Consider the following 25,327-nt stretch of genomic DNA (forward strand, 5'->3'; position numbering starts at 1 on the left):
TCGGCGGGGAGCCTGCTTCTCCCTCTGCCTCTGCCTGCCATTCTGTCTGCCTGTGCTTGCTCTCCCCCCCTCTCTCTCTCTGATAAATAAAATCTTTAAAAAAATTAAAAAAATAAAAAAAAATAAACTAAGTGGAAATTCAAAAAGTAGAAATTATAATATTTTTAAAAATTAGAATAGTGTTAGCCTCTGGGGGGATGGTGGTAAGAATCCACTGGAAAGGGATCTTTCTGGGATGATGGTACTATTCTATATCTTGAAAAGATTTGGGGTTACATAGCTGTAGGCATTTGTCAAAATTCGGTAAATGTGGGCGCCTGGGTGGCTCAGTGGTTAAGCCGCTGCCTTCGGCTCAGGTCGTGATCTCAGGGTCCTGGGATCGAGTCCCGCATCGGGCTCTCTGCTCAGCAGGGAGCCTGCTTCCTCCTCTCTATCTCTCTCTGCCTGCCTCTCTGCCTACTTGTGATTTCTCTCTGTCAAATAAATAAATAAAATCTTTAAAAAAAAAAAAAATTCGGTAAATGTGCACTCTGATTTGTACATTCCACTGTGGGTAGATTTTTCCACCAAAGGAAAAAATTCTGGATAGACTTCCCAATTGAAAAATCTCTAAATCAGGGAACTGCCTACAAGCTGGACAAGGAAACTCTGGTACATGACTGTGGTCTTTGAAATTCCTTCAAAAGTGATTGTTGAGTGACTGTATTCCATAGTAATGAACATTCCAGGCAGAAAGAACAGTATCTGGAAAAGCATAGAGAGAAAGACAGACATGGTATGTGCTAGGAAATAGCTCAGTGGCTAGACAATGAGTGGGATTAATAGGACTTGAAGATAAAAACAAAGACTGGAGGGGCACCTGGGTGGCTTAGTGGTTTGAAGCCTCTGCCTTCGGCTCCGGTCATGGTCCCAGAGTCCTAGGATCAACCCCCAAGTCAGGCTTTCTGCTCGGCAGGGAGCCTGCTTCCCTTTCTCTCTGCCTGCCTCTCTGCCTACTTGTGATGTCTTTCTGTCAAATAAATGAATAAAATCTTAAAAAACAAAACAAAAACCTGGAGCCATATTTTAAAGGTTTTTTTTTTAATTTTTAATTTTTTAAAGATTTGTTTATTTATTTGAGGGAGGGGCAGAGGGAGAGGGAAAGAAAGAATCTCAAGCAGATTCCCTGCTGAGTACAGAGCCTGATGTGGGGCTTGATCTCATGACCTGAGCCGAAATCAAGAGCTGGACACTTAACCTACTGAGTAACCCAGGCACCCCAGCGTTGTTTTGTTTTGTTCTGTTTAAATTGGGGTTGTTCATACCACTGCTTTGAGATCTTTCCCTCTGCTCTTTTAGATTAAGTTGTGTAATTTATGTGCAATAAAATGTAAGTGTACAAGTCACTGAGTTTTGAGCATGTGTACAGTTATAGACCACCACCATGACTCCAGAACTTTATCATGTGCCCCTGTGTAATCAGTCTTCTTCATTACTTCTGGTCCCAGGCTTTCTGCCACTATAGTTTTACTTTTTCTAAAATTTCATATTAAACTATAAGTATGTAACATCTTCTACTTAATGGTATAATGCTTTTAGGATTCATCCTTGGTGTTCTGTGTCAATATTGCTGAGTGGTATCCCATTGGATTAATATTCCACAGTTTATCTAGTCACTAATTGATGGACAACTGAACTGGGGATTTTATAGAAGCTCATATGAACATTCAAGTACGTGTCCTTTTATAAATATGTGTTTTGAAAGGGTCCTAAATGTTATACTGTGGTTTGTTTAAAAAAAAAAAATTTAGGTGATCATTATACTGTGGGAACTAATATTCTTTGTAGAGGAGAAAAGGCAAAGTTCAGATCACTTTTATTTGAGTTTATAACTCTTTCATTCATATTGAGTTTATCTGACTGCATGAAAGTTATTATTTGAAATATTCCCTTGCTCTACAAAGGTGTTTTTATTGCTTTTCTTTAAATCTTTTTACAACATACATATAATGAAAAGTTAAATCTCAAGAACAAATATCCAAAAGTTTTGGTTTTCTGATTTGTTCAGATTTTACGTGAAATCTTTAACAAATTTCTAGATAAACTTTTTTCTTTCTTTCTTTTCTTTTTCTTTTTCTTTTTTTTTTTTTTTTTTTTTTTTTACTTAAAGACAGTGTTAACAGCAAAATGCTAACTGGGAATTAGTGATACTTAGAGGTATTGTTAGAGGTATTGTTATCCTCAATACAGAAAACATCAATGATCTTGATTTTTTTTTTTTTTTAACGATCTTGATTTCATTTCATCTGGTCTGTGTCAATGTTTGTAAAAATTGCCTATCTGATGGTCCTCCACTATCCTGTTGTCAAAATCTACAAATAACAGTTGTGCAAATATTTGTGAGAAAGTTCCCCTGGTGAGTACAAAAACCTCAGAACAACAGTAGAATTTCAAATATGTGCAGGATTCACTGAACCATCAGCCTTCATGGGAGTCAAATTTCTGTAGTTAGTCAACAAATACTTCTTGAGTGCCCAGTGTATATGTGTGTGAGGCACTGTTCTGAATCTGGCCACCATTCTACCAGGCCTTGGATAGTAAGCACTCAACAAATGTGAGTGGAAAAGGTGTTGAGCAAAGTTCCTGGCAGATCCACGATCTGGGCATTTAAGGAGCCAATAGCCTGCTAAGGTTGTTTGAAGGTTACCATGCTGGACAAGTTCTGAGGGAGATTTTAACTGGTTTACCAGCTTGCATGAGATTCCAAATCAGATTGAAAGATGGAATACAGAGATTTAAGGCCAGCATATCCAAACCCACTTAGTGACATTTCCCTTTCTAGGGACAAAAAAAGTGTCACACCTCTGATTTAGACATGAAATAAAATAAAATGAACATTATGGTAGACAGAATTCTAAGATGTCCCTTCAGATTCCTGGCCACTGGTATATATACACACTTTGTTTTTTAAAGATTTTATTTACTTATTTGTCAGAGAAAGAGAGAGAGCGAGCACAGGCACACAGAGTGGCAGGCAGAGTCAGAGGGAGAAGCAGGGAGAAGCAGGGAGCCCGATGTGGGACTCGATCCCAGGACGCTGGGATCATGACCTGAGCCGAAGGCAGCTGCTTAACCAACTGAGCCACCGAGGCGTCCCTATATACACACTTTCTACCAGTTATTCAACCAAATACTAACCTAGGAGCTGCTGTGAAGAGATGTTGCATATATATTTAGTTGACGGTAAAACAGGAAGATTATCCCAGAAGGCCTAATCACACAAGCGCTTTAAATCTGAATCTAGAGGTCAAAGACAGAAAAGTCAGATTGAAAGCATGAAAAGATGTTCCATGCTGTTGCTAGCTTGGAGATGGAGGCGGGGTCACCTGGCAAGGAATGCCAGCGACGTGTAAGCCCCAACTAACATCCCACAGGAAAATGGGGACTTTAATCCTACAGCTTGAAAGGAACTGAATTCTGCCAACAACCAAAATGAATTTGGAAGCACATTTTCCCCCAGAACCTCGGGTGAAAACTCACCTCAGCTGACACCTTGATTTTAGTTTGCATACCCTCAGCAGAGAACCCAAGCATGCCATGCCCGGCTTCCAACCTGCAGGACAATGAGCTAATAAGTGGGTATTGTCTCAGGCTGCTAAGTTTGTAAGAAAACATGTACAATCATGAACATATGTTTCCTTGAAAGCTCACTTCCAAAATACATAATTTCTAGAATTCTGGTATTCTGATATGAGATACTTTTATAAGTATGTGATGGTAGTAGAGTGCTAATGACAGTCCATTGATGTACTCATGAAGTCACCTTGAGAGGTATGTTAATTTCTCTGTTTGTTTGAATCTAGCTAGCATTTTGACCTAGTTAACAAACTGCTCTTCCTGTTTTCTTAGGAAGTCTGTCTTCCTATTACTCTCAGGCAACCTGCTATTGGAGGCAAGTAGTGGTGTCTATTTTGGAATACCCAACATACTGCCATTAGTCTTAACCAGTGAATATCAAGCTTTCTTGACAGCAACTTTACCACCTCTAGTCACTAAATCTGTTTTCCTGAATGGTGTAAAAAAAAAAAAATTCCTCTTTTTTTTCCCCCTCCTAGTTGATCTATTAATTCATGTTCAGCAGCCACTAGCCTCTTAATATGTTTATTTCTCTAATAACATAAGTGCTTTAAGGAAATCCTGTTTATCTTTGTACACTAAAAGGAATTAGGACCCCCTCACACACAAACACACACATATATCACCTCTATAGACTGATTATACAGATAAAGATCTCACACTCTTGTGAGGATAGCTTCAGCAACTTTTGTGCTCAGTCATGTTAGTAGACAGAATGAAGTCCATTGTATGTCATTGATTTTAAGCAAAACCAAACTAAACCAGATCATTGCCCCAGCATTGTGTAAACACCCAGAGAAAATTGTCAGTAGAAGCCTGCATTCTCTTCCTCAGTCTGGGTCATGAGATGAGTGTTAACAGTGTTAAGAAAGAACATTTAAACTGGCTTCTCAAATATCTGGACCCCATGATCTTAACTGGAAATAAAGGACTTCCAACTGTAAAAATACTGTTTTGCATCTGTCAGGAAGAGAAACATAGAAAATGAGTATTAGCTTTTTCCATCCTGTTAAGTGGATATTAGTGTAGTATTTATTTGACCAGAAATGGTGACAACAAGATAAAGAAGACTATGAACCACCAAATAACCTCTGGAAATATTTTTACCAAGTTGTTCATTTAATATGTTACAGCTTTTTAACTTGCTCAGTGAGTGACTTATAACTATAAAGAACTTCTATCTGTTAGCATTTCAACTTCTGAATTTGAGATGTACAAATATCGAAACATATAAAATCTTTCTACATTATATATGTCATTTGTTTTTTTTTTTTCCTTTGCTTGTTTAAATGATTTATGTAACCATGTGGTAAAAACTCAAAGCCTTGGGTCTAAAATTATGTCTGTTTATGCAAGTCTAATTTCAAGGAGTGTTTAAAACAAATTCAGAAAATCTATGTAGTTTTTAAGAGATTATTTCCTTAGAAATTATTTTTATATTTAAAATACTGCATTATTTGGCTATTTTTAGATTACAATCATCTCTGAGTATAATAGATTCCTTTTTCATAGTAAAATTAGCTGCTAGTTCTTTTAAAATTGGAACTGCGATTCAGACCTACAAATTAACTTGTACAATTGTAAATCTAACATAAAATGTCTCTAAAATAGACTGCTTTGTGTTCAAGCCTAAAAATTATTTTAGTTCCTTTCAAAAGAGCATTTCTCTGGGTAATAGTGCAGAAATTGAGATATGGGAGTTTTGTTTTCTGTTTTTGTTATTGTTATACAAAAAGTTAGGCAAAGGTGTTATTTGACCGTTTTGAAATATGGATCGTTGGCAGTGCACCCAGGAATTAGGGAAGCGAAAGCCTCACAGCGCTGATTAAACGCCTAGGCTGTAGCACCAGATTGCTTGGGTTCAAACTGTGACTGCTCTGTTTATTAGCAGTGTGACAATGGGCAAGCTACGTAAAGCTCTGTGCCCCTCAGTTTTCTCCTGTCAAATAAGGTCGATAATAGTAGCAATCGCAAAGGATTGTTAGGAGGACACAATGAGCTAATGTTTAGGATATGCCTGGAAGAATGCCAGGTACCTAGAAAGCTTTATGTAAACATTTACTAAATACACCATTCACTATTAGGGCAGTGATTCTTCACATCATCAGACGAGGGTGGTAATAATCAGTTTCATGAATCACCTAATGGACAAAATGGTATTTCTCTCCTTCGATTTTTGGAACTTTCTATTAGGACTAAGATACTAAAAGAGAGATGGGCTCCACAGAGATTATATTGGAGCTGGCTAGTTACTTTTTAATGTGCTGACTATCTAACATGGACTTTATTAAAAATCAAAATAGTTAAACTGTAAATTTAAAGTACATTTTTTTTAAAAAGGTAATAAATACTCAGAACTTGGGGTGCCTGGGTGGCTCAGTGAGTTAAAGCCTCTGCCTTCAGCTCAGGTCATGATCCCAGGATGCTGGGATCGAGCCCCGCATCGGGCTCTCTGCTCAACAGGGAGCCTGCTTCCTCCCGCTCTCTCTCTCTCTCTGCCTGCCTCTCTGCCTACTTGTGATCTCTCTCTCTCTGTCAAATAAATAATAAATAAAATATTTTTTAAAATACTCAGAACTCACCTCTTCCTCATCATTTTCCTACACTGTACTATCATCTTTGTTCTTATCTAAGTCTATTAGACCTGAGAACACAATGCATTGGTGTACCACCTGGCATTGCTTCCCGACCCTGTAGCCAGTGACATCACATTAGTAGCTTGAAATCAGTCATGGTAGGAGTAATTATACTACAGAAATCAGTAAATGCTACAAATGAGCACTCTCTCCAACCCTCCCCACCCCCGCAAGAGGTGGTTGTCAAATATTTACCATCACACCACTCAACAGATGTTATCATGGGTGAAATAGAGACTATATCATTTCCTGTATTAAGAAGAGGATTGTGTAAAGATATACACCTTAGTAGAGATTTCCCCCGCGGATAATTTAAGTACTTATTTTTTATATGAAGCATCCATTACTCTATATTACCTCTAGAACCATAGCTCTGAAGAATGAGCTGTTATTTTAATTACTATGACTAATAATGGTCTCCTTTTGTATATCATTGTTTAGGTTATATTATCTAATGAGAGTCTCATGATACCCCCCAGGTGAGACAACAGCTATTAATCACTACTGTATACTGTAGATGAGAAAGTTGAGACTTCATAAATTATTACTTTTCCGAGGTTCTTTGACTTGGACTTGAAGAATATTACATACAGATTTGGATTTTCTGACTGCACGTCAAGTGAAGATTGTACTGTGTGATGATTGTGATATTCTTTAGGGAAACCTTACTGTGAGTTAGAAAGGTCTCTCTTTCCCCTTCTCGGTTTTCCCTTCCCTTCCCCCACCCACTTCCCTCCTCCTCTGCTTCTCTCCCTCCCTCTCTTCCTCTCAAGATAACAGATCCTAGAAGTAAGGTGTATTTGAACCTTTATAACAATTACACTAGCAAGTGTTTTTCAAGTAAATGTGGCTCTCTTGGGATTCTGAGGTTGATGGTATCGTCTTTATCTTATGCTCAGAAGTCTCATTCTCCAGTTTCCTCCCCATCCCGCCTCCTGCCATCGTTGTTCCTGTGAACCCACCACATTTACTCTTCTGTTCTTTTGCCCACGGACAGCTGTGGTCCTCAACTCTCACCAAGAGCCTTGGCATCAACAGAGAGTGGCTCAAACTTCCCACTTCCCCAGCTGATTACATGCTGGATGGTCCTCAGTCAGACATCCTAGCTATTTTCTCTATCCTTCAGCCTCCATTGTAGTTCTTACTTGTCTTCTCATTCAGTTTATCATCGGGGCCCCGTGTTTCAATCCTTCTCACAAATCCCTTCCGTTCACTCGGCCCTCTGTCCTGTCGCGGTATTTCACAGCACTGGAAGCCTCCACAAGCTCGATCATCCACCTTCTGCACAATATACATAAGTAACGAGCATTGGCATAGGTTCGACAACCGTAATTCACTAGATTCCACTAGATGTTTTGTTGTATAATCATAGTTATTTTAAAGTCCAATATTTTATCTATCCCTGAATCTGATGTTGTTAGTAGTTTTATCTTTTGACAATGATCTCTTTTTTTTCTCCTGTGTCCTAATTTCGATTCAATGTCAGACATTGAATATACAGAACCGTGGACACTGGGGTAAATATTATTTAAGCCCAGAAGCGGGCCTGTCTCATCTCTGTCAGGACGTTAGCAAGGCAGGTGATGCAGTGGGGGAGGGTGGGGCATTCGGTCTCATTTGTAGGCAAGCTGGGTTTACTTGCGTTTCTAGAATCACAATGAATTTAGAGTCGTCCAGTGGTTGTCTGCCCTTCCCCTGTGCTTATGTAAGGTCCAGAATACTGGAGGGTTTTTCTCAGTGTCCTGCTTGGTCCTCAGCTGGAAGGCAGCAGGCTGTACACACATCACAGTGGATGTGGATGTTTAATGTTGTTCCCTTGCCCTCCGCAACAGGCAGATGGCTCTTTCTTTTTGTTCCATGCAAGGTTAGAGCTGGATGTGGGGAGTAAGGGCTGGGGAGAGGCTCTCGGTCTTCCTACTCAAGTCTCTGGTTTAGCAGACCTTGTGCCCAAGTCACAGGGTAAGGACTTTCTCAGCCTTCTGTCTCTCCTCGGTGGCAGACAACCCTACTTCCTATTTAGTGCTCAAGCGGGTTTCCTGCCTCTGTCTTTGTGGAAGTCAGATTCTTCTTTGTATCCGTGTAGGATTCTGGATTTGAAAGGTTTCCTGCCCTTGCCCCTACAGTGACTTAGTGTTCATGCAGGATGAAGAAGACATCAGGTTTCCAATGGCTCCGTGCCCCTCACTGGGACAAACAAGATTTTCCTGGAGTTTGGGCAGGGGTTGGGGGTGAGACAGTTTCTGGCCCCCAGGAACAGATGACTTATCTTCATGTCACTCAGTGTCCTGTCCAGTATGGGGAGTGTCTCCTGCCTTTCCCCAGCCACAGCCAGCTATTCCTTCATATTAGAAAGGGTTGAGGTCTCTGCAGCTCTATGCTTGCCCCCTATAGTGTAGTTGACCACCATCTTGTACTCATGCAGGACGCAGAACATGGATGGTACACCCCCTTCCCTCTCAAAACTTCGCAGGTTTTGCATGAGCTTGCACCACCCAGAGGGCTTTCTCAGGTCTCTTGCCCATCCCCAATCTTTCTCGTAAGCAAGGAGCTGTTTAGGGAGAGCAGATTCTCCTTGGGGAGGGCAGGGAGCTGAGCTCCCAGGAATACTAAAAACTATCATGCTAGCCCATAAACAGGTCTTACAAATCTGTTAACATTTTAGATGTTTCCTTCTTACCCACTTTAATGGCTTCGTTTCTTACTACACTCTGCCAAGAGAGAAGAGTTCATGTGCCACATCTTTTCTTGGAGGAGCTTCTCACCCTTTGGAATTCAGTTCACCTCAGGGTCAGCTCAGGTGAGGAACTCAGTCTCTGAGGGACTCAAAAAAATTATTATATTTTTTAGGTTGTACAGCTTTTCCCCACATATGGTGGGAGCAAAATTCTTTGCAGTTTTCCTCATCTTAATGAGAAGCAGATCTCCTGCTTCTTTTTAAAGAAACTTTCAAACAGTTTTAACATGCCCTGCAAAACCTTGCACAGTCATATTTGCTTATCTGTCCAGCCAAATCTTGTATCAACCTCCCCTCCTTCATTCACTATACTCCAGCAACAGTGATGTCTCACTTCCTCAAATGTGCCAAGTTTGTCCCATCCCCAGAGCCTTTGCACATGCTGTATGTTCAGCCTAGAGTGTTCTTCCCCATGTCTTTACCTCCTTAACTGCAGTTCCTCCAGAGGTCCTTTATCCCACACCCCCTTTCCAAATTAGTACATAAATTACTTCCTCGTTCTTTCTCACAGCCGGACAATATCCCATTATCTGGATATGTTGTCTCCAGTCAGTCCCCATTGGTGGTCATTTAGATTATTGCCAATCCTTGTTTGTTTTAATAGTTAATCTTGTACAGAAGACTTACCTGTGGGCTAGATTCCTAGAAGAATTGCGGGTTTAAATGGTACATGAGGACAGTGAAGATAGTGCTTCAGATTCTGGGCACTGGCACCCGCCAGCCATGTAACTTGGACAAATGATTTCACTTTTCTGTGCCTCAGTTCCCTCGTCTGTAAAATGGGGATGATCGCAGTACCTCTTAGAATGGCCGTGAGGCCAAACAGAGTTGGTACATGTGTCGTACTTGGAACAGAGTCTAGCACATAACCACTGAACATATGTCAGCTGTTACTATTAGCACGTAAGATTTTACACAGATAGGGGCACCGGGGTGGCTCAGTGGGTTAAAGCCTCTGCCTTTGGCTCAGGTCATGATCCCAGAGTCCTGGGATCGAGCCCCACATCGGGCGCTCTGCTCAGCAGGGAGCCTGCTTCTTCCTCTCTCTCTGCCTGCCTCCCCACCTACTTGTGATCTCTGTCAAATAAATAAATAAAATCTTTAAAAAAAAAAAAAAAGAAAAAAGAAAGATTTTACACAGATATTGACAAGTTCCTATAAATATGTTAATAATTTATACTCCTATCAGTATGGGAATGACTGTCTCTTCACACTTTCAACACAGTGTCTTATTAAACAACTTTTTAATCTTTACTAACATGATATGCATGACATCTCATAACAGTTTAATTTGTATTTGTCTCATAAGGAGTAAAGTTAAGCATATTTTCATGTGTTTAAGTGCATTTGTCTTTTCTGTGTCCTGAATGTTCAGCATGTTCCCCTGACTCCTATTCATCATTGGTCTTGTTCTTACTGATTTGTGTAGTTCTTTGTGTGTTCAGAGATTTAGTCTTTGTCTGTGCTGTAAGTTACTCTTTCACAGTATTCAAAACTTTTCTGTCATTGTACTTACTTCTATTTTTAACGATGTCTTTGTTTATAATTATGTTTTAAGTCTCCATAGACCAAGCCCAAGTTTATTTGTTCATCATTGCATACTGAACACAAAGTAAAATACTGAACACATGCTAAGTGATCGATATGTATCTGATGAATGGGTCAGATATGACAAAGAGAATCTCATTACCTAAATAGACTGGAAAATTGGAAGGAAACTAGTTTGTACGAAAACATGATGAGTTTAGTTTTGGATATGTTGAGTTTTAGGTGACAGCTAAATATGTACAATACTCTTACTTTGGCAAGATACTCATGAAGATTTTGGAGCCATCCCCATGAAGTGATTGATTGGAAACAGATGATCTCTGATGGAGAGAATGTTATGTGAGAGTCTATGGACAAATACTTCCAATCAGAAACAATTTCAAGTGATTATGGTTATAATAATAGTTTTAAGACAGACACGAAATGAAAAGGAAAAATAGAAACATTATATATTTACAAGAATAAAGCAAATGAGGAATGGAGAAAAAAATTTAAAGCCTTGGAATAATAATGATTATTGAAAAGTATTTAGATCGTGTTATAATTTTACCCAAATCACTTGCTATGAAGAAATGAAATCATTTACTAATGGAAAAGGGGGTCTAGCTTAAACATACAAGCTTGTATAAATCAAAAGTGCTCTTTTTGTATAAAATAAGCTACTTAGCTTATCAGTATTGTGTTTTTCAGTTTTTAACTGGAAAGTGATTGTGTTTTCTAGTACTAAGCTATCCCTAAGAGATTATTACTATCAATTTAGTCTCCAGTTCTGTTTTTCAGATTATAGTAGCTGCATGAAAAAGAAGAAACCATTCAGTCTTCTAAAAAGAAATGCTCATTTTTTCAGAATAGAGAATTTATCCTAAAATAAGCTGTGCTGTGTATTATTTAACACAAAAGAATCATCTTTATGGCTACAGTCATTCATTAACCATATTGACTAAAATGAATATGGATTAGTACCTTTAATAAGTCTGTTGTGAAGTTATAGTCCTTGTTTAATAATTGTAAGAAAATAATCAGGGGATGCCTGAGTGGCTCAATTGGTTAAGTATCTGCCTTTGGTTCAGGTCATGATCCCAGGGTCCTGGGCAAGGAGCCTGCTTCTCCCTCTGCCTCTGCTGCTCCTCCTACTTGTGCTCGCTCTCTCTCTGACAAATGAATAAATAAAGTCCTTTAAAAAAGAAAAGAAAGAAAGAGAAAAGAATCAGGGCGGGAATTCTATTCTGATGGCAGAGAGAATGTGTGGTACTCCAATGTCTGTCTCAATTTTTAAAGGACACTGTGGATTAAAAGGTGCTAAGGTGCACGTTTTTTTCTCCTTTTTATGAAAAAAAAAATCTGTGATTTAAAATTTAGAAGGTTTTTGTCCAAATGATTTGTTTGTCCAACCATTATAGCTATAATAATGGTTGGCAAACAAATCATTTGGACAAAAACCTTAGTCCCATTAGAATGACTTTCTCCTTAACCTTGAGCTCTCTCTTTGCCTTATTGACTGGATAGTCTTATTTCTGAGCATTTTTATCATGAAAGCAAGATTCTTCTGTACACTCATGACATTCCTCCCTGCAGGCAAGGTGGTTGTTCGTAATCAATGATCACGCAGAAAGTGTAAAACACAGAAAGTGTGAAAAAAGAAAATAAGCCTCCTTGACCAGGTGCAGCAGCAGATTATCGGGGCCCGTGTGTCCAGGCATGTGCTGCTGGAAGAGATGGAGACGGTGCCACTTGGGGGGCTTCTAAGAAGCCAGCCATTCGATTATGCTGCCTTCCCAGAAACACTCATTTTTTACTTAAAAAAGGAACATTTATTCACCAAGAGAGCAAAGAAGCTCCTAGGTAGCCTGTGTTCATCGACAAAGGATACCGTTACAGAATTTTTAGCCAAAGTCTTCTTTTATACAACTTCTGGTTAATGGACTGGAATAGATCTAAAATAAAAATGTTCTTGTTTTCCTTAATTATAAAAGCAACTTCAGAACCGTTCTCAAGGAAGATTCCTAAAGAAGGGAATGGTGACAGAGTGATGTTTTATTTCATTCAAATAGTTCGTGCATTTTTTTAAAGTTCTTTTTTTATTTTTTTTAAGATTTTATTTATTTATTTGACAGACAGAGATCACAAGTAGGCAGAGAGGCAGGCAGTGGAGGGGGGTAGGGGGGTAGGGGGAATCAGGCCCCCCGCTGAGCAGAGAGCGCGATGTAGGGCTCGATCCCAGGACCCTGGGATCATGACCTGAGCTGAAGGCAGAGGCTTTAACCCACTGAGCCACCCAGGCGCCCCTTATTTTTTTATTTGACACAGAGATCACAAGTAGGCAGAGAGGCAGGCAGAAAGAGAGAGGAGGAACCAGGCTCCCCACTGAGCAGAGAGCCCGATGTGGGGCTCCATCCCAGGACCCCAGAAACATGATCTGAGCCAAAGGCAGAGGCCTTAACCCACCGAGCCACCCAGGTGCCCCTAGTTTATGCATCTTTGCTGAGACTTAGGGGAATGGAAGTCAGTCTATGGTGGTAGCTCAGTTTCTTTCCAAAGAAGTCGACTACCTGAGCCATGGAGTCTGTTCTCTAGTGCATTAATGTAGATTACACCCATCAGTGGATTCATGACAAGCCAGGATCAAAAGACAGATCCAAAAGGTCAATTAAAATCCTTAGCAACCACGCAGGGATATAGCAGAAGGATAGAAACCATTGAAGGGGGTGGGATTATGGACATTGGGGAGGGTATGTGCTTTGATGAGTGCTGTGAAGTGTGTAAACCTGGTGATTCACAGACCTGTACCCCTGGGGATAAAAATATATGTTTATAAAAAAAAAAAAAGAAAGAAACCATTGTATTCTAGAGGGGTGCCTTCCATAACTGCAATATAAAAGAATGTGGCTGCTCAACATGGGCCTGTTCTCTCGATATGAGGACACAAATGTACTCATTTACAGAAATATGGCCAAATAATTTCTTGCTTACTTCAATCTGCATTTCTTTATAGCTCACTAACTACTCTCAATCCCATTAACAGAAATGAAAGCTAAGTTTAGCAAATTGTTTGGCCATTTGTGTTTAGTACACAAAATTTTTAATTAACAAAATAAAATACCACAATCCATTGTAAATCACTTTGCTAAACTTTTTGACTTCACAAGGAATTCGGTCTTGTCCGGAAGCTACTTTCAAGCCCCTGCTGATCAGGCACTCATGCACCAGTACCCTGTAGAGCTGAGCGAAAACACGTAAAGGGAGCCAATTAAGGAAATGTAGAGCCAAAATAGAGAAGCAGGGTCTGTCTTGTCCATCCTTCTGCCTTTAGGCAAAAACCATCGCCTGCACCAAAAATTTTTGCTTGAATCCTGCTGACAAAAATGCTCACCCCATGTAAATGACAAGTCATAATCCAGTTAATGCAACTAAAGCAGATTGTTAACTGTTCCAGACTTATTTATTGTGTTCTAAAGATGCTGAATCTGAAAGCTCATCTGAATTGTTTTAATTCCTCCTTTCGAGAAAATTATTTTGTACAAGAAATGTACTCAAATAATTGTAAAGATGTGGGAAGTTTGCATCCAGGAAATAAAGTTATCTTTATCATCTTATTAAGTGTATTTTTGGTTTCCCTTCACTCTAGATCTACCTTATGGGTGGGAGGAAGCTTACACAGCAGATGGAATCAAGTACTTCATCAAGTAAGTACAAGCATCTCAACCAAGTAAGCAATTTCCTTCACATCTGGAGAGAACCTGGAAGTTGCAGAATAATCAGCAAAACCAAGAAACCCTCTTGGAGGTTACAAAAATTAGTAACAAGAAATGAAGCCTCACCATTTTCATTTCATGTGATTTAAATGCTAATATCAGATATCGTTGGGTTGGGGGGAAACTGGTAATTATTTCAAGGGAAACAGCAAAAAGTTGGAACAAGATCACAATCTGAACTTAAATATTGGCTGCCTGAATTCACTTCTGGCTAAAAGTATTAATACTTATGAGAGTTAATATCTAATGAAAAAAATCGACTTTGTATTGTCTTAACACTTCTTAATATTTAATGCAGTAATACTAATAATAATCAGCATTTTTAATGCTTTACAGTTTATAAAGTTCATTCATTCTGCAAATATATTTTGAGCATTTGCTCTGTGCCATGCAATGTTCCGTGCCTTGGAGATCCAGTGGTAGAATATACAGACTAGTTGTCTGATGTCATGGAGTTCATATATTAGGGAGGAAAGGCAGGCCATAAATAACTAACAAGATAAATGGGGCATAATGTGAACAAACCCTATCTCAGTTCAGAACACCTTTTGAGGTATGAGTGCCTTATCTTCGCTGTTTTATGGATGAAGAACATAAGAGCTTGCAGGAGTTGCCCAAAAATCCACAGCTATTAAATTACCAAACCAGAATAGAATCAGAGTCTTTTGACTCCAGCATTCTTCTGTCCTGGACTCTTTCAAAGCTAATGTTGAAAGCCTCAACATTAATACATATTCTATCTGCTGTACTGGTTATTAGTTTTACCCTGGACAAAGCAGACTGATCTACTTCTACTCTGTTCTGAGGAGCTCCAGTCATGCCAGAATTGACATTATGACAATATTGACATTATGACATTATTCTATGCTCTTAGCATAGAACTCTGAACGTTGTAGATGCCCAGTAGTTGTGATTAACTTGCCCTATGGAGAAGCCCATAATGAGGGGTGGGGGGTTGGGCATGAAAAATCATATGACCATTGAAAACAGTGAGAATTCAAAAGCTTCATATTTTAAAAGATTTGAGGGGGAAAAAACTAGGGATAAACCAGGCAGAGTGTTTTTGTGATGTATTTTTTTTTCTTGTGTTTTCTAGCAAAATGTAATAAAGCAAACACATAGTTTATAAGAAATGGAGAAAGGGACTTTTGGAATAGAGGACCCAGGAATACCATGCACGGATTACATGAATCATGTCTCTTCTGGAAGGAGAGTTGTGCCCTGATACACTGGGTTAACCTTGTTGACTTCCTGGAATATTTGAATCATGGTACTGTAGAGGTGGCAGGAAAATGAAAAACCACATTCACGTTTTCATTGGGTTTTTCACTCATATTAACTTTGTAATGATATATTTATTTTTTGAGAGAGAGAGAGAGCTTGTGAGCAAGGGGAGGGGCAAAGGGAAAGCATCTCAAGCAGACTCTCCACTGAATGCAGAGCCTCACACAGGGCTTGATCTCATGACCTCAGGTTCATGACCAAAGCTGAAATCTAGAGTCAGACCCTTAACCAACCAAGCCACCCAGGTACCCCGAAAATGACCGTTTATCGACCAAAACCTGATAACCAGGCAAGTGTTAGGTATATATTTCTGTGCATTGTATTATTTAATTCTCCCAGCAGAAAATGGACACCAGTTGGCTTTTATCAGGATGGTATTATGGTGGTGGGGGGTTGCATCCTGCCTTCAGCCACGCCTATCTCCTAGAAAGTCCCCAAAGGAAATGCCTGATCAAAGGAAGGCAAACATAGCATTCAATTATTTACCGGGGTTCTGGTTCAAAGGCCTTTAAAAAAATGTAAGTAAATGAATCTGGACCCTGTGGGGACTCCTTAGCCCCAGCCAGCTCTCAGTAGTATATACGAACCCAAAGCCGAGTGTCAGCGCCTAACTAGTGCCACATGAAGAAAGGAAATCAAGGGCACAATCACTGATCACCAAAGACAAAGAGGGAGCAAGAGATGGCCAGCCAAATGGTGAGTGTTTCCCCTTGCCTGGTACCCAGCTGGCTTAAGCCAACTGTGTCTAGCAGACTAGAACAATAGTCTTGGGCTGGGCTCCTACCACAAGGAAGAATAGCATCCAAGGAGGGGAAAAAAGAGAATAAAACAAGCCATTTGCCCTGAGGTCTAACTCAAAGTCCTGTGGAAGGAACAGAAAGAGACACTTACATTTATGTAGTCTGCTCCAGCATAGAAAATACATCCCGCAAACCTAAACCTAAATATATTCCTTAAACCTGTCTTTTGGAAGCCCATCAATTCTCTTTCTAGACCTTAATCTTGACTTACAAAGAAAGCAGGAAAGAGATGATAAGATAGATTTGTTTCCCAGAGGACCATGGTAGATATCATTGTGTTACTGTGTCACCATTACAGTTGGAGAAACTGTGGAAAAGAGGCTAACTTGGTCAAGGCCATACAGTAGGAAAACACCAACACACACACACACACACACACACACACACACAGGCTTTACCACCTCCACCTCCTTATTTTAATGTCATATGTTTCCATGTGACAAAAGATTTTTTAAACAAATCTTGGTTTAGGGAGAGCTCCATACCTTATTCATTTTTTTAATTAACATCTAATGTGTTGTTACAGGGCTACAGGTCTGTGATTGATCAGTCGTACACAATTCACAGCACTCACCTTAGCACATACCCTCCCCAATGTCCATCTCCCCACCACCCTCTCCCTCCTTACCCCCCCTTCACTCCAGCAACCCTCCATTTGTTTCCTGAGATTAAGAGTCTCTTATGGTTTGTCTCCCTCTCTGGTTTCGTCTTGTTTCATTTTTCCCTTCCTTCCCCTATGATCTGTATCCTTAGGGTAAATACCCAGTAGTGCAATTGCTGGCTCGTAGGGCAGCTCTATTTTCAACTTTTTGAGGAACTTCCATACTGTTTTCCAGAGTCGCTGCACCAGCTTGCATTCCCTCCAACAGTGTAGGACGGTTCCCCTATCTCTGCATCCTCACCAACACCTGTCGTTTCCTGACTTGTTAATTTTAGCCATTCTGACTGGTGTGAGGTGGTATCTCACCGTGGTTCCCTGATGCACAGTGATGTTGAGCACTTTTTCATGTGTCTGTTGGCCATTTGTCTTCTTTACCTTATCCATTTTTAAATAGCAGAATAGAAACTTGGTTCTAAGAATACTTAGTTATCTCCTGGAGATTAGAAAGGCCAAATAATAAAGATAAGAAAAGCTAATACTCTACAGTGCTTCATTTCCTTAGCCTCGTGGAGGAACGGGTAGGTAGCTTGCCTGAGTTAGTTTTTCTGCTAGAAGTTAGCCCCATTCAAGCACCAGTGTTTATTTTAGCCTCACTATTCTTTTTTTTTTTAATTTTTTTTTTATAAACATATATTTTTATCCCCAGGGGTACAGGTCTGTGAATCACCAGGTTTACACACTTCACAGCGCTCACCAAAGCACATACCCTCCCCAATGTCCATAATCTCACCCCCTTCTCCCAACCCCCCTCTCCCCAGCAACCCTCAGTTTGTTTTGTGAGATTAGGAGTCACTTATGGTTTGTCTCCCTCCCAATTCCATCTTGTTTCATTGATTCTTCTACCCACTTAAGCCCCCATGTTGCATCACCACTTCCTCATATCAGGGAGATCATATGATAGTTGTCTTTTTCTGCTTGACTTATTTCGCTAAGCATGATATGCTCTAGTTCCATCCATGTTGTCACAAATGGCAAGATTTCATTTCTTTTGATGGCTGCATAGTATTCCATTGTGTATATATACCATGGATCAAGAAGATGTGGTATAGCCTCACTATTCTTGATCAAAGTTTTACTTAATAAGATACTAACCTGCCTTCCTACAATGAGGCCATTGAACAAAATCTTTAGTGAGTTCTGCAGGGGAAGGTAAACTATATAAACCAGAACGAGACCCAGTTATCTTTCTCCTGCGGCTCTCAGTGTGCCTGGCCAGCGCCTTATCCCCATTCTCCTTTTTTATCTTTTACTCACCTCACCCTCTTCCCCAGGCGTTTCCCATCTGAGGAGGCCAGGACGCCAGACCATCAAACTCACGTGAATCGTGAATCGCTTGTGAATAGGTGTGGGCCTGCAGGGGTTTGTGTGAATCAAGGTCAGGAGTTCTAGTGCAGGTAGAGCTGATTATAGGAAAGCCGTCTGATACAGGGGAAAGAAGAGCCTGAGCTTTGGATTTGGAGGAACTTGGGTCCAAATGCTGGTGTCTCCACAGGATAGCTGAACGACCTTAGGCATGTTTACTTAAGCTCTCTGAGCTTTAATTTTCCATATTTGCAGAGTGGAGAGAATATTAGCACTTCGTAGGGTTCTTGTCCAGAATGGATGAGCTTATGTATGTGAAAAGCCTATCATAGCACCTGAGCCAAAGTACACACTTCAGCTAAGTTCAGCCCGCCCCACACCCTCCTGTCACTCCTAACATTCTGATGGGGGTTACTTCCTGCTCCTAGCTGCTGGGTTCAGATAGGTGATGTTGCCACGTCCGTAATGGCTGCATACACAGATATCCATTGTATGTCCTTCATGTAGCTTTTTTGTCTTATTTTTTCATCTTCATCCTCCCATTTACTCCAGCTGAAATTTTGAGCCTGGATGGCCTTAGATTTTGAGGTAGGAGTAGTTCATTTACCAGGTAGATATACTTTGGAGGCAGGAAATAGCAAGTAATGAACTCAGGTCATTGCCTCTCTCACGTTTACTTAAAAAGAACGAGTTGAAATTGCCCTTCCAGGACACTGGAGGAGATAATGGTCTGTATACATATAATCTCTTCCCTGAAAACTGACACCTGTCACTGTCTTCCCGGAAATTGAATTGTTCCATCTGATGGAAGGCAAGCCTCAGGCAAAGGAATAACTGTCAGTGCTGTCCCAAGACTGCCCAGACAAATATAGTCCTCATTGAATATTCCTGCACATGTCCATTGCACACCCAATAATACTTTGTAGTCATCTACTTAAGTTCTCATGCAAGAGAAGAAAGCATTTTACCTGGTATAAACAAATTTAATGAAAATGTTGGCATTGCTAGAGCCAGCATTTCACAGAACTAAAAAACATGTGTCTGTATATATGTATGTGTGTGTATATATATGCATATAGGCATAGATATGCATATCGCCTCACTTTTGTGTGTACATATAAATACACACACACACACACACACACATACCAGTGCATTCAAGGGAAGACTTCCATATTTTCTCTTTAGAGATTTGCAGCATTCTTAAATTTAGCAACAAATGTCAGTTACATGATGGTGCTATGATGAAATTATCTGATTTACTTAACCATTTTCCTACCCAGTTTCTTCCCTTTGAAAATGGTATACTATTAATAGATTTACAGTAGTCCTTTGGTATGATTCCACTTTAAAATGTGTTATAAAATTTAACAAAATTACTATGAGAGTTATGTTTAGCAGTAAAACCTAATTTTAATTCTTACAAATCAGACATTACTGCTACATTGCTTTCATTGTGTTCTTTTCTTTTGCTCTTGAAAAATTCAGATTCACTGTGATTGATGATCATAATCATGTGAATTCTATTGCTGCATGATAAATTTCTCCCAAATTTTGCAGCTTAAAACAGTAAACATTTTCTCACCCAGTTTCAGAGGGTCAGGAATCCAGGTGTGGTTTTACTGGGTCATTCTGACTCTTTCTCTCTGGGTTTCTCATGAAGGTGTGATCAAGCTATTAGCCAAGGCTAGGGATTAAAGAGTGCCTTAGTGGGGCTGGTGTATTTATTCCAAGCTCACACATCTGGCTGTTGGCAGGAGGCTTCAGTTCCTCACCAAAACATGGGCCTTTCTTCATAGAGCCACACACAACAAGACAGCAGGATTCCCCCAAAACAAGAGAGAAGAGAAAGAGTAAGAGCAAGAGAAATAGGAAGACAAAAGCTACAATGTCTATATAACCAATCCTAAAAGTGAGTGGTATACCATCACTCCTGCCATACGGAATTGGTCACACAGACCGACCCTCGTACAGTATAGAGAGTAAGATTGCCAAAAGGTGAGCATCATTGGGACCTGTCTTAAAGGATGCCTACCACAGTGCTATTTCACAATATATGTAAATACACACACACACACACACACAGTTTGTATATATTGTATATAAACATATATGTTTATATATGTGTATGTTTTATGTGTGTGTGTGTGTGTGTGTGTGTGTGTGTTTGTATAACCTATACATCTGTAACACAGATATGGCACTACTAGACACTAGCTTCAAACATGGAATGATGCTATGTATAGTGATTAGTGAGTTTTCCAGTAGGTATAATCATTTGGGTTTTGTTTTTTGTTTTTTGTTTTTTTCAAGATTTTGTTCATTTATTTGACACAGAGAGAGAGATCACAAGTAGGCAGAGAGGCAGGCGGAGAGAGAGGGAAGGAGGTTCCCCGCTGAGCAGAGAGCCCAACGCAGGGCTCAATCCCAGGACCCTGAGATCAGGACCTGAGCCAAAGGCAGAGGCCCAACCCCACTGAGCCACCCAGGCACCCCCTAATCATATGTTTTTAAAAGTTACTTAAACTTATAATTCTCCATGTGTCTATTTGTGTTGATATGGCTTCAGTGTGAGATCTCTCCTCGTCTTATAAAAACTTTGTCCATTACATAGGAAGAAGTATACTTAGAACATTCAAATGTCTATCAGTAGAACCTAGGAAGTCTGTAATTTCTGAATGAAACAAGTTTCGGTCTAGAGCAGGGAAGGCAAATAGATTTCAACTCACTGTCTCAAACGTGGTTTTGTGAAGAATTCTAAGCTGTGTTCATCCTCGGTGATGTCTTGTCAGTAGGGTCTGCTGTGGGTGTAGTGGGGAGAGGTGTAGGGGACACATGCCTCATCTTTGCATCTTTGGTCTTCTAGAGCATTTTGCTAATGCAGAAACTCTGCCAAGGTGAGCAGTAATAATACAGAGGGTAGGTTGAAATAATGAAATAAATGATGATAAGCCACCCAAAGAAGTTCTTATAAGATAGTATTTAAAAGCTTTGCTTTAATGACTCTAAAAGATAAATGATTTCTGGAAGGTATGGCTGTCTTCATTTCTCTCCAGTCAGAGAAATTAATGACCCTAGATGATTGTCTTCATTGACTTGAGGTAGGACATCCTATTAGGTTGTTCCCAGGGAGGAAAGAATGTGGATCCTAGCCTATATTTGAATCAGACTTTGCCATTGTCAGCTTACTGTATTAATTAAAGGCTTAAGTTACATTGTGTCCTCTTATTTATAAATTATATAGAGAACACAGAAGAGAAAAAATTGGAGGTTATGTTTTCTTACCCCCTAACTTTATTTTACAAGTATAGCCTATGCTGGGTAATCCTAATGTAATTACAAATTCGGGTGATTGGAGGGGAGGTTGGAGAGGAAACGTATGGTTTCTGGATTGGAAATAATAAGCTGCTACTTTTGACTTTTCCTAAGTCTTTGGCAGACTAGTTTAGTTCCACTTTAGTGGACACTCTTGGGAGCCCTCCTTCTGAAGACCTCATTAATTTGGCTGCTTTGGTTCATTTTGGGTGCGTAAAGAAATACCCATTCACAGGGATGCCTGGGTGGCTCAGTTGGTTGGACGACTGCCTTTGGCTCAGGTCATGATCCCAGAGTTCTAGGATCGAGTCCCGTCGGACTCCCAGCTCCACGGGGAGTCTGCTTCTCTCTCTGACCTTCTCCTCGCTCATGTTCTCTCTCACTGTCTCTCTCTCAAATAACTAAATAAAATCTTTAAAAAATAAATAAATAAAATAAAATAAATAAATAAAAAGAAATACCCATTCACAGACAACTATAAGTCTAAGGCTCACTTGATGAGGAAGGAGGCAGTTTCTGTGCACCTGACTTCAGCATAGATAAGGACAGGGCAGGTTAGCTCCTCACTCTCGTCCACATGCCTGAGAAGCCGGAGCATTTCGTTCCTCCTGAGACTGTAATGAAGAAATCAAAAGATGGCTTGAAGGAGGACATATCTTAATCCCCAAACACTTCTTACTAATGAACAAATTGTATTCAACGCACTGGTTTGGATGGAACCATCTGTTAGAATACCCATTAACCAGAACAGTGCCTGGTATGGATAGGGGCTGAGGAAACATTTATCAAATGCCTGAATACGGTCATTGCCAATTTGGGGAAGCAATTGATGAGGGAAAAAGAAAATACAGACTGTAATGTCAGACACACCTGGGTTCTAGTATTGATGCACGACTTACGGGGGTGACCTTGGTATAATCGATGCTGTTTTCAGGTGTCTATATTCCCTTTTCTCATTCAAAAACGATAGTGGTTTATATCTCCTAGGCTTGTTTTGAGAATTGAATAAAATACGGGGGTGGGGGGGTGGGGAGGGGTAAGCCCCTGACAAAATACCTGGCCCATGGTGAGTGTTGAACAGAGGTTAGTTCGCCCTCCCTTCCTGCATTTTACTGCTATTGGACAGGGGTGGGGCTGTAAATGACAGCATCTGCACAGCTGCAAATAGAAACCACTAGCCAAAACAGAAGCCCTGTGACAGGAGCCGAGAGGTTGCATGGCTCAGGAGCCTGAGACAGCTCGCTCTGGATTTTCCATAAATATCTACGAAGGGGGTATAGCAGTACGAAGTGCTAGATGAGCAACTGTCATTTAAACGAAAGGCCAGCCAGCTGGCTTGGGTTATTCAGAGTGGCAGAGCCCACTGAAATGAATAAAACATCCAGATCTAGACAGCCTGCATCAAACTCCTTTCCCCCCCCCCCCCATTTAACCAGTGACAGGTAGAAGGCATCAGGCATGTTTTTTAGCATTTTATTGGGATACTGTAAGCAAATCCTCTGGGATTGCAAGAAGTATTTGGGAAATTCATCACCTTTCTGGGGTTATACTTTTATTTAGCCAAATGAGGAGGTATCTCTGTCTCCAGGACCCTTTATTTAAGTTAATTAACAAATACTAACTTATTTGTCAAACACTTTCCCTTCCAAATTCGGTTGCTCTATCAATCTGCTAGAACTGCCAAGACTGGCTTAAAGAGCAAAAATTTATTTTCTCGTAGTTCTGGAGGCCGGAAGTCCAAGCTCAACATGCCATTAGGATTGGTTTCTGGTGAGGCCTTTCTTCCTAGGATATAGACCATTACCTTCTCACTGTGTCCTCACATGGCCTCTTTTCTTATCCATGTGTGCTCAGAGAGATCAAGCTCTGGTGTCTCTTCCTCTTCTTACAAGGACGTCAGTCCCATTGGACCCAGGGCCACACCTCCATGACCTCATCTAACTTTACCTCCCCAAATGCCCTGTTTCTCAATATAGCCCACCTAATGGGTTAGGGCTTCAGTATATGAATTGGAAGGGGTAAGGGCACAATTCAGTTCACAACAGTTGCTTCTTTATCTTAAACTACTTTCCATCAATTTTCCAGCCCCTTATTTTTCTTTATCTAATAATCTCCATTACAGAGCAGTATATCATTTTCTTATATACTTACCAGGTTTTAGGCACATTTGCAAGAACTAATCCAAACCAGTGGTTTTTCCCTTGTGCCCTAGTCTTTAGTAGATGAAGCAGCTAAGGGGAGGGGGAATGTGGCCAGGAGAATAATGACCTCCCCCCCCCCACACACACACACAACGATGTCCTCGTGCTGATCTCCACAACATTTGGATACATTAGGTTCCATGCATAAAGTTTGCACATGGAATTAAGGCTGCTAATCAGCTGGTCTTAAAATAGGGAGATTATCCTGGATTAACCAGGTGGGTCTAGTCTAATCACATGAGTCCTTAACAGTGGAAGAGGGAGGCAGAAGAAGAGGTTCAGAGAAAGAGATAGGAAAGTGGAAGCAGGGAGTGACAGGCGGTGTTTCTGGCTTTGAAGATGGGGGCCACGAACCACAGTATGTGGGTGGCCGTTAAGCTGGGAAAGCAAGGAAACGAAATCTCCTCTAGAGCTGCCAGAAAGGAACAATAGCCTTGCCAACACCTTGATTTTAGCCCAGCAAGAGCCATGTCGGACTTCCGAGCTACAGAACTGTAAGCCAGTGAATCTGTGTTGTTTAAAGCCACTAAATTTTATGTGGCAATTTGTTACTGCACTAGTAGAAAACTAATACAGGGAGTCAGAGGTGGAGGGGAGAGGGTAGTGGTTATGACTTGCGCCTAAAATGCATCAGGCATGGAACTAGAGGATTTATACATGTTTATCTCTTAACACTATTTGAGGCAGGTGTTGCATGTTTTCTAGATTAGGAAACTGAGACTCGGAGTTCAAGTAACTTTCCCAGAGACATATAGTAACCCAGTTAATACATGGGCCATCTGGGATTTCAAACCAGGTCTGCATAGTCTGTTTGAAAGAATAGTAAACTGTGTGAGTTAAGGGTACATGAACACCCTGAGCCTCGGTTTCTTCAGTTGTAAAACTTGTAGAGACAAGTCAGGTTTATGAGCTTTGTACGAAAAGCAAATTGGGAAATCACTATCAAAAAAAACATTGTAAAGTACAAAATCCTTATCGATGTCAAGTTTGATCTAGCTGTCAACACACCCAAACATCCATATCAAATGAATGATCTAGGACATTGAGGGGGCTGGAGGGTCTTCTTAGACCTTACCTAAACCTTGTTACTTAGTGCCAGCATTAACTAGGCCTCTTTAGGAAAAATCTGCATCCTATTGTTGGGTGTTGGCTGCCTAGAAACATGGCTTTGGCTGCATCCTGAGTTATTTCAGAGGCTGAAAATTGCAGGTTAGTAAAATCACTTCAGTAATGGTAAGAGAATTGAGGGGTAGTGTAAGCTTTTAGCCACCCCTTATCATCACATCTGTTTGTCTTTGTTTGTCTTTGTTTACATTTTATACTACCAGTTAACACAAGATTTGTTTAGCTAACAATAGTATTTGTTCGGGGGCACTTGAGTGGCTCAGTGGGTTGAGCCTCTGCCTTCAGCTCGGGTCATGGTCTTGGGGTCCTGGGATCGAGCCCCGTGTTGGGCTCCCTGCTCAGCGGGGAACCTGT

General features: G+C 40.4%; 1 protein-coding gene across 3 annotated transcripts in view; it reads left to right on the plus strand.

Moving 5' to 3' along the window:
* STXBP4 (syntaxin binding protein 4) overlaps window positions 1–25,327 on the plus strand; it is a 165,427-nt gene that overhangs the window by 127,151 nt on the left and 12,949 nt on the right. For 2 of the 3 annotated variants that reach the window (XM_059379724.1, XM_059379725.1), the window contains one exon: window positions 14,159–14,216. In XM_059379724.1, the coding sequence (XP_059235707.1) occupies window positions 14,159–14,216 (58 nt within the window). Of the gene's footprint in view, window positions 1–14,158; window positions 14,217–15,381; window positions 15,461–25,327 lie in introns of those variants that run through there. The other variant, XM_059379727.1, reaches the window with a different exon arrangement.

This window comes from Mustela nigripes, chromosome 16 (assembly GCF_022355385.1).
Source record: "Mustela nigripes isolate SB6536 chromosome 16, MUSNIG.SB6536, whole genome shotgun sequence".
Classification (NCBI taxonomy): domain Eukaryota; kingdom Metazoa; phylum Chordata; class Mammalia; order Carnivora; family Mustelidae; genus Mustela; species Mustela nigripes.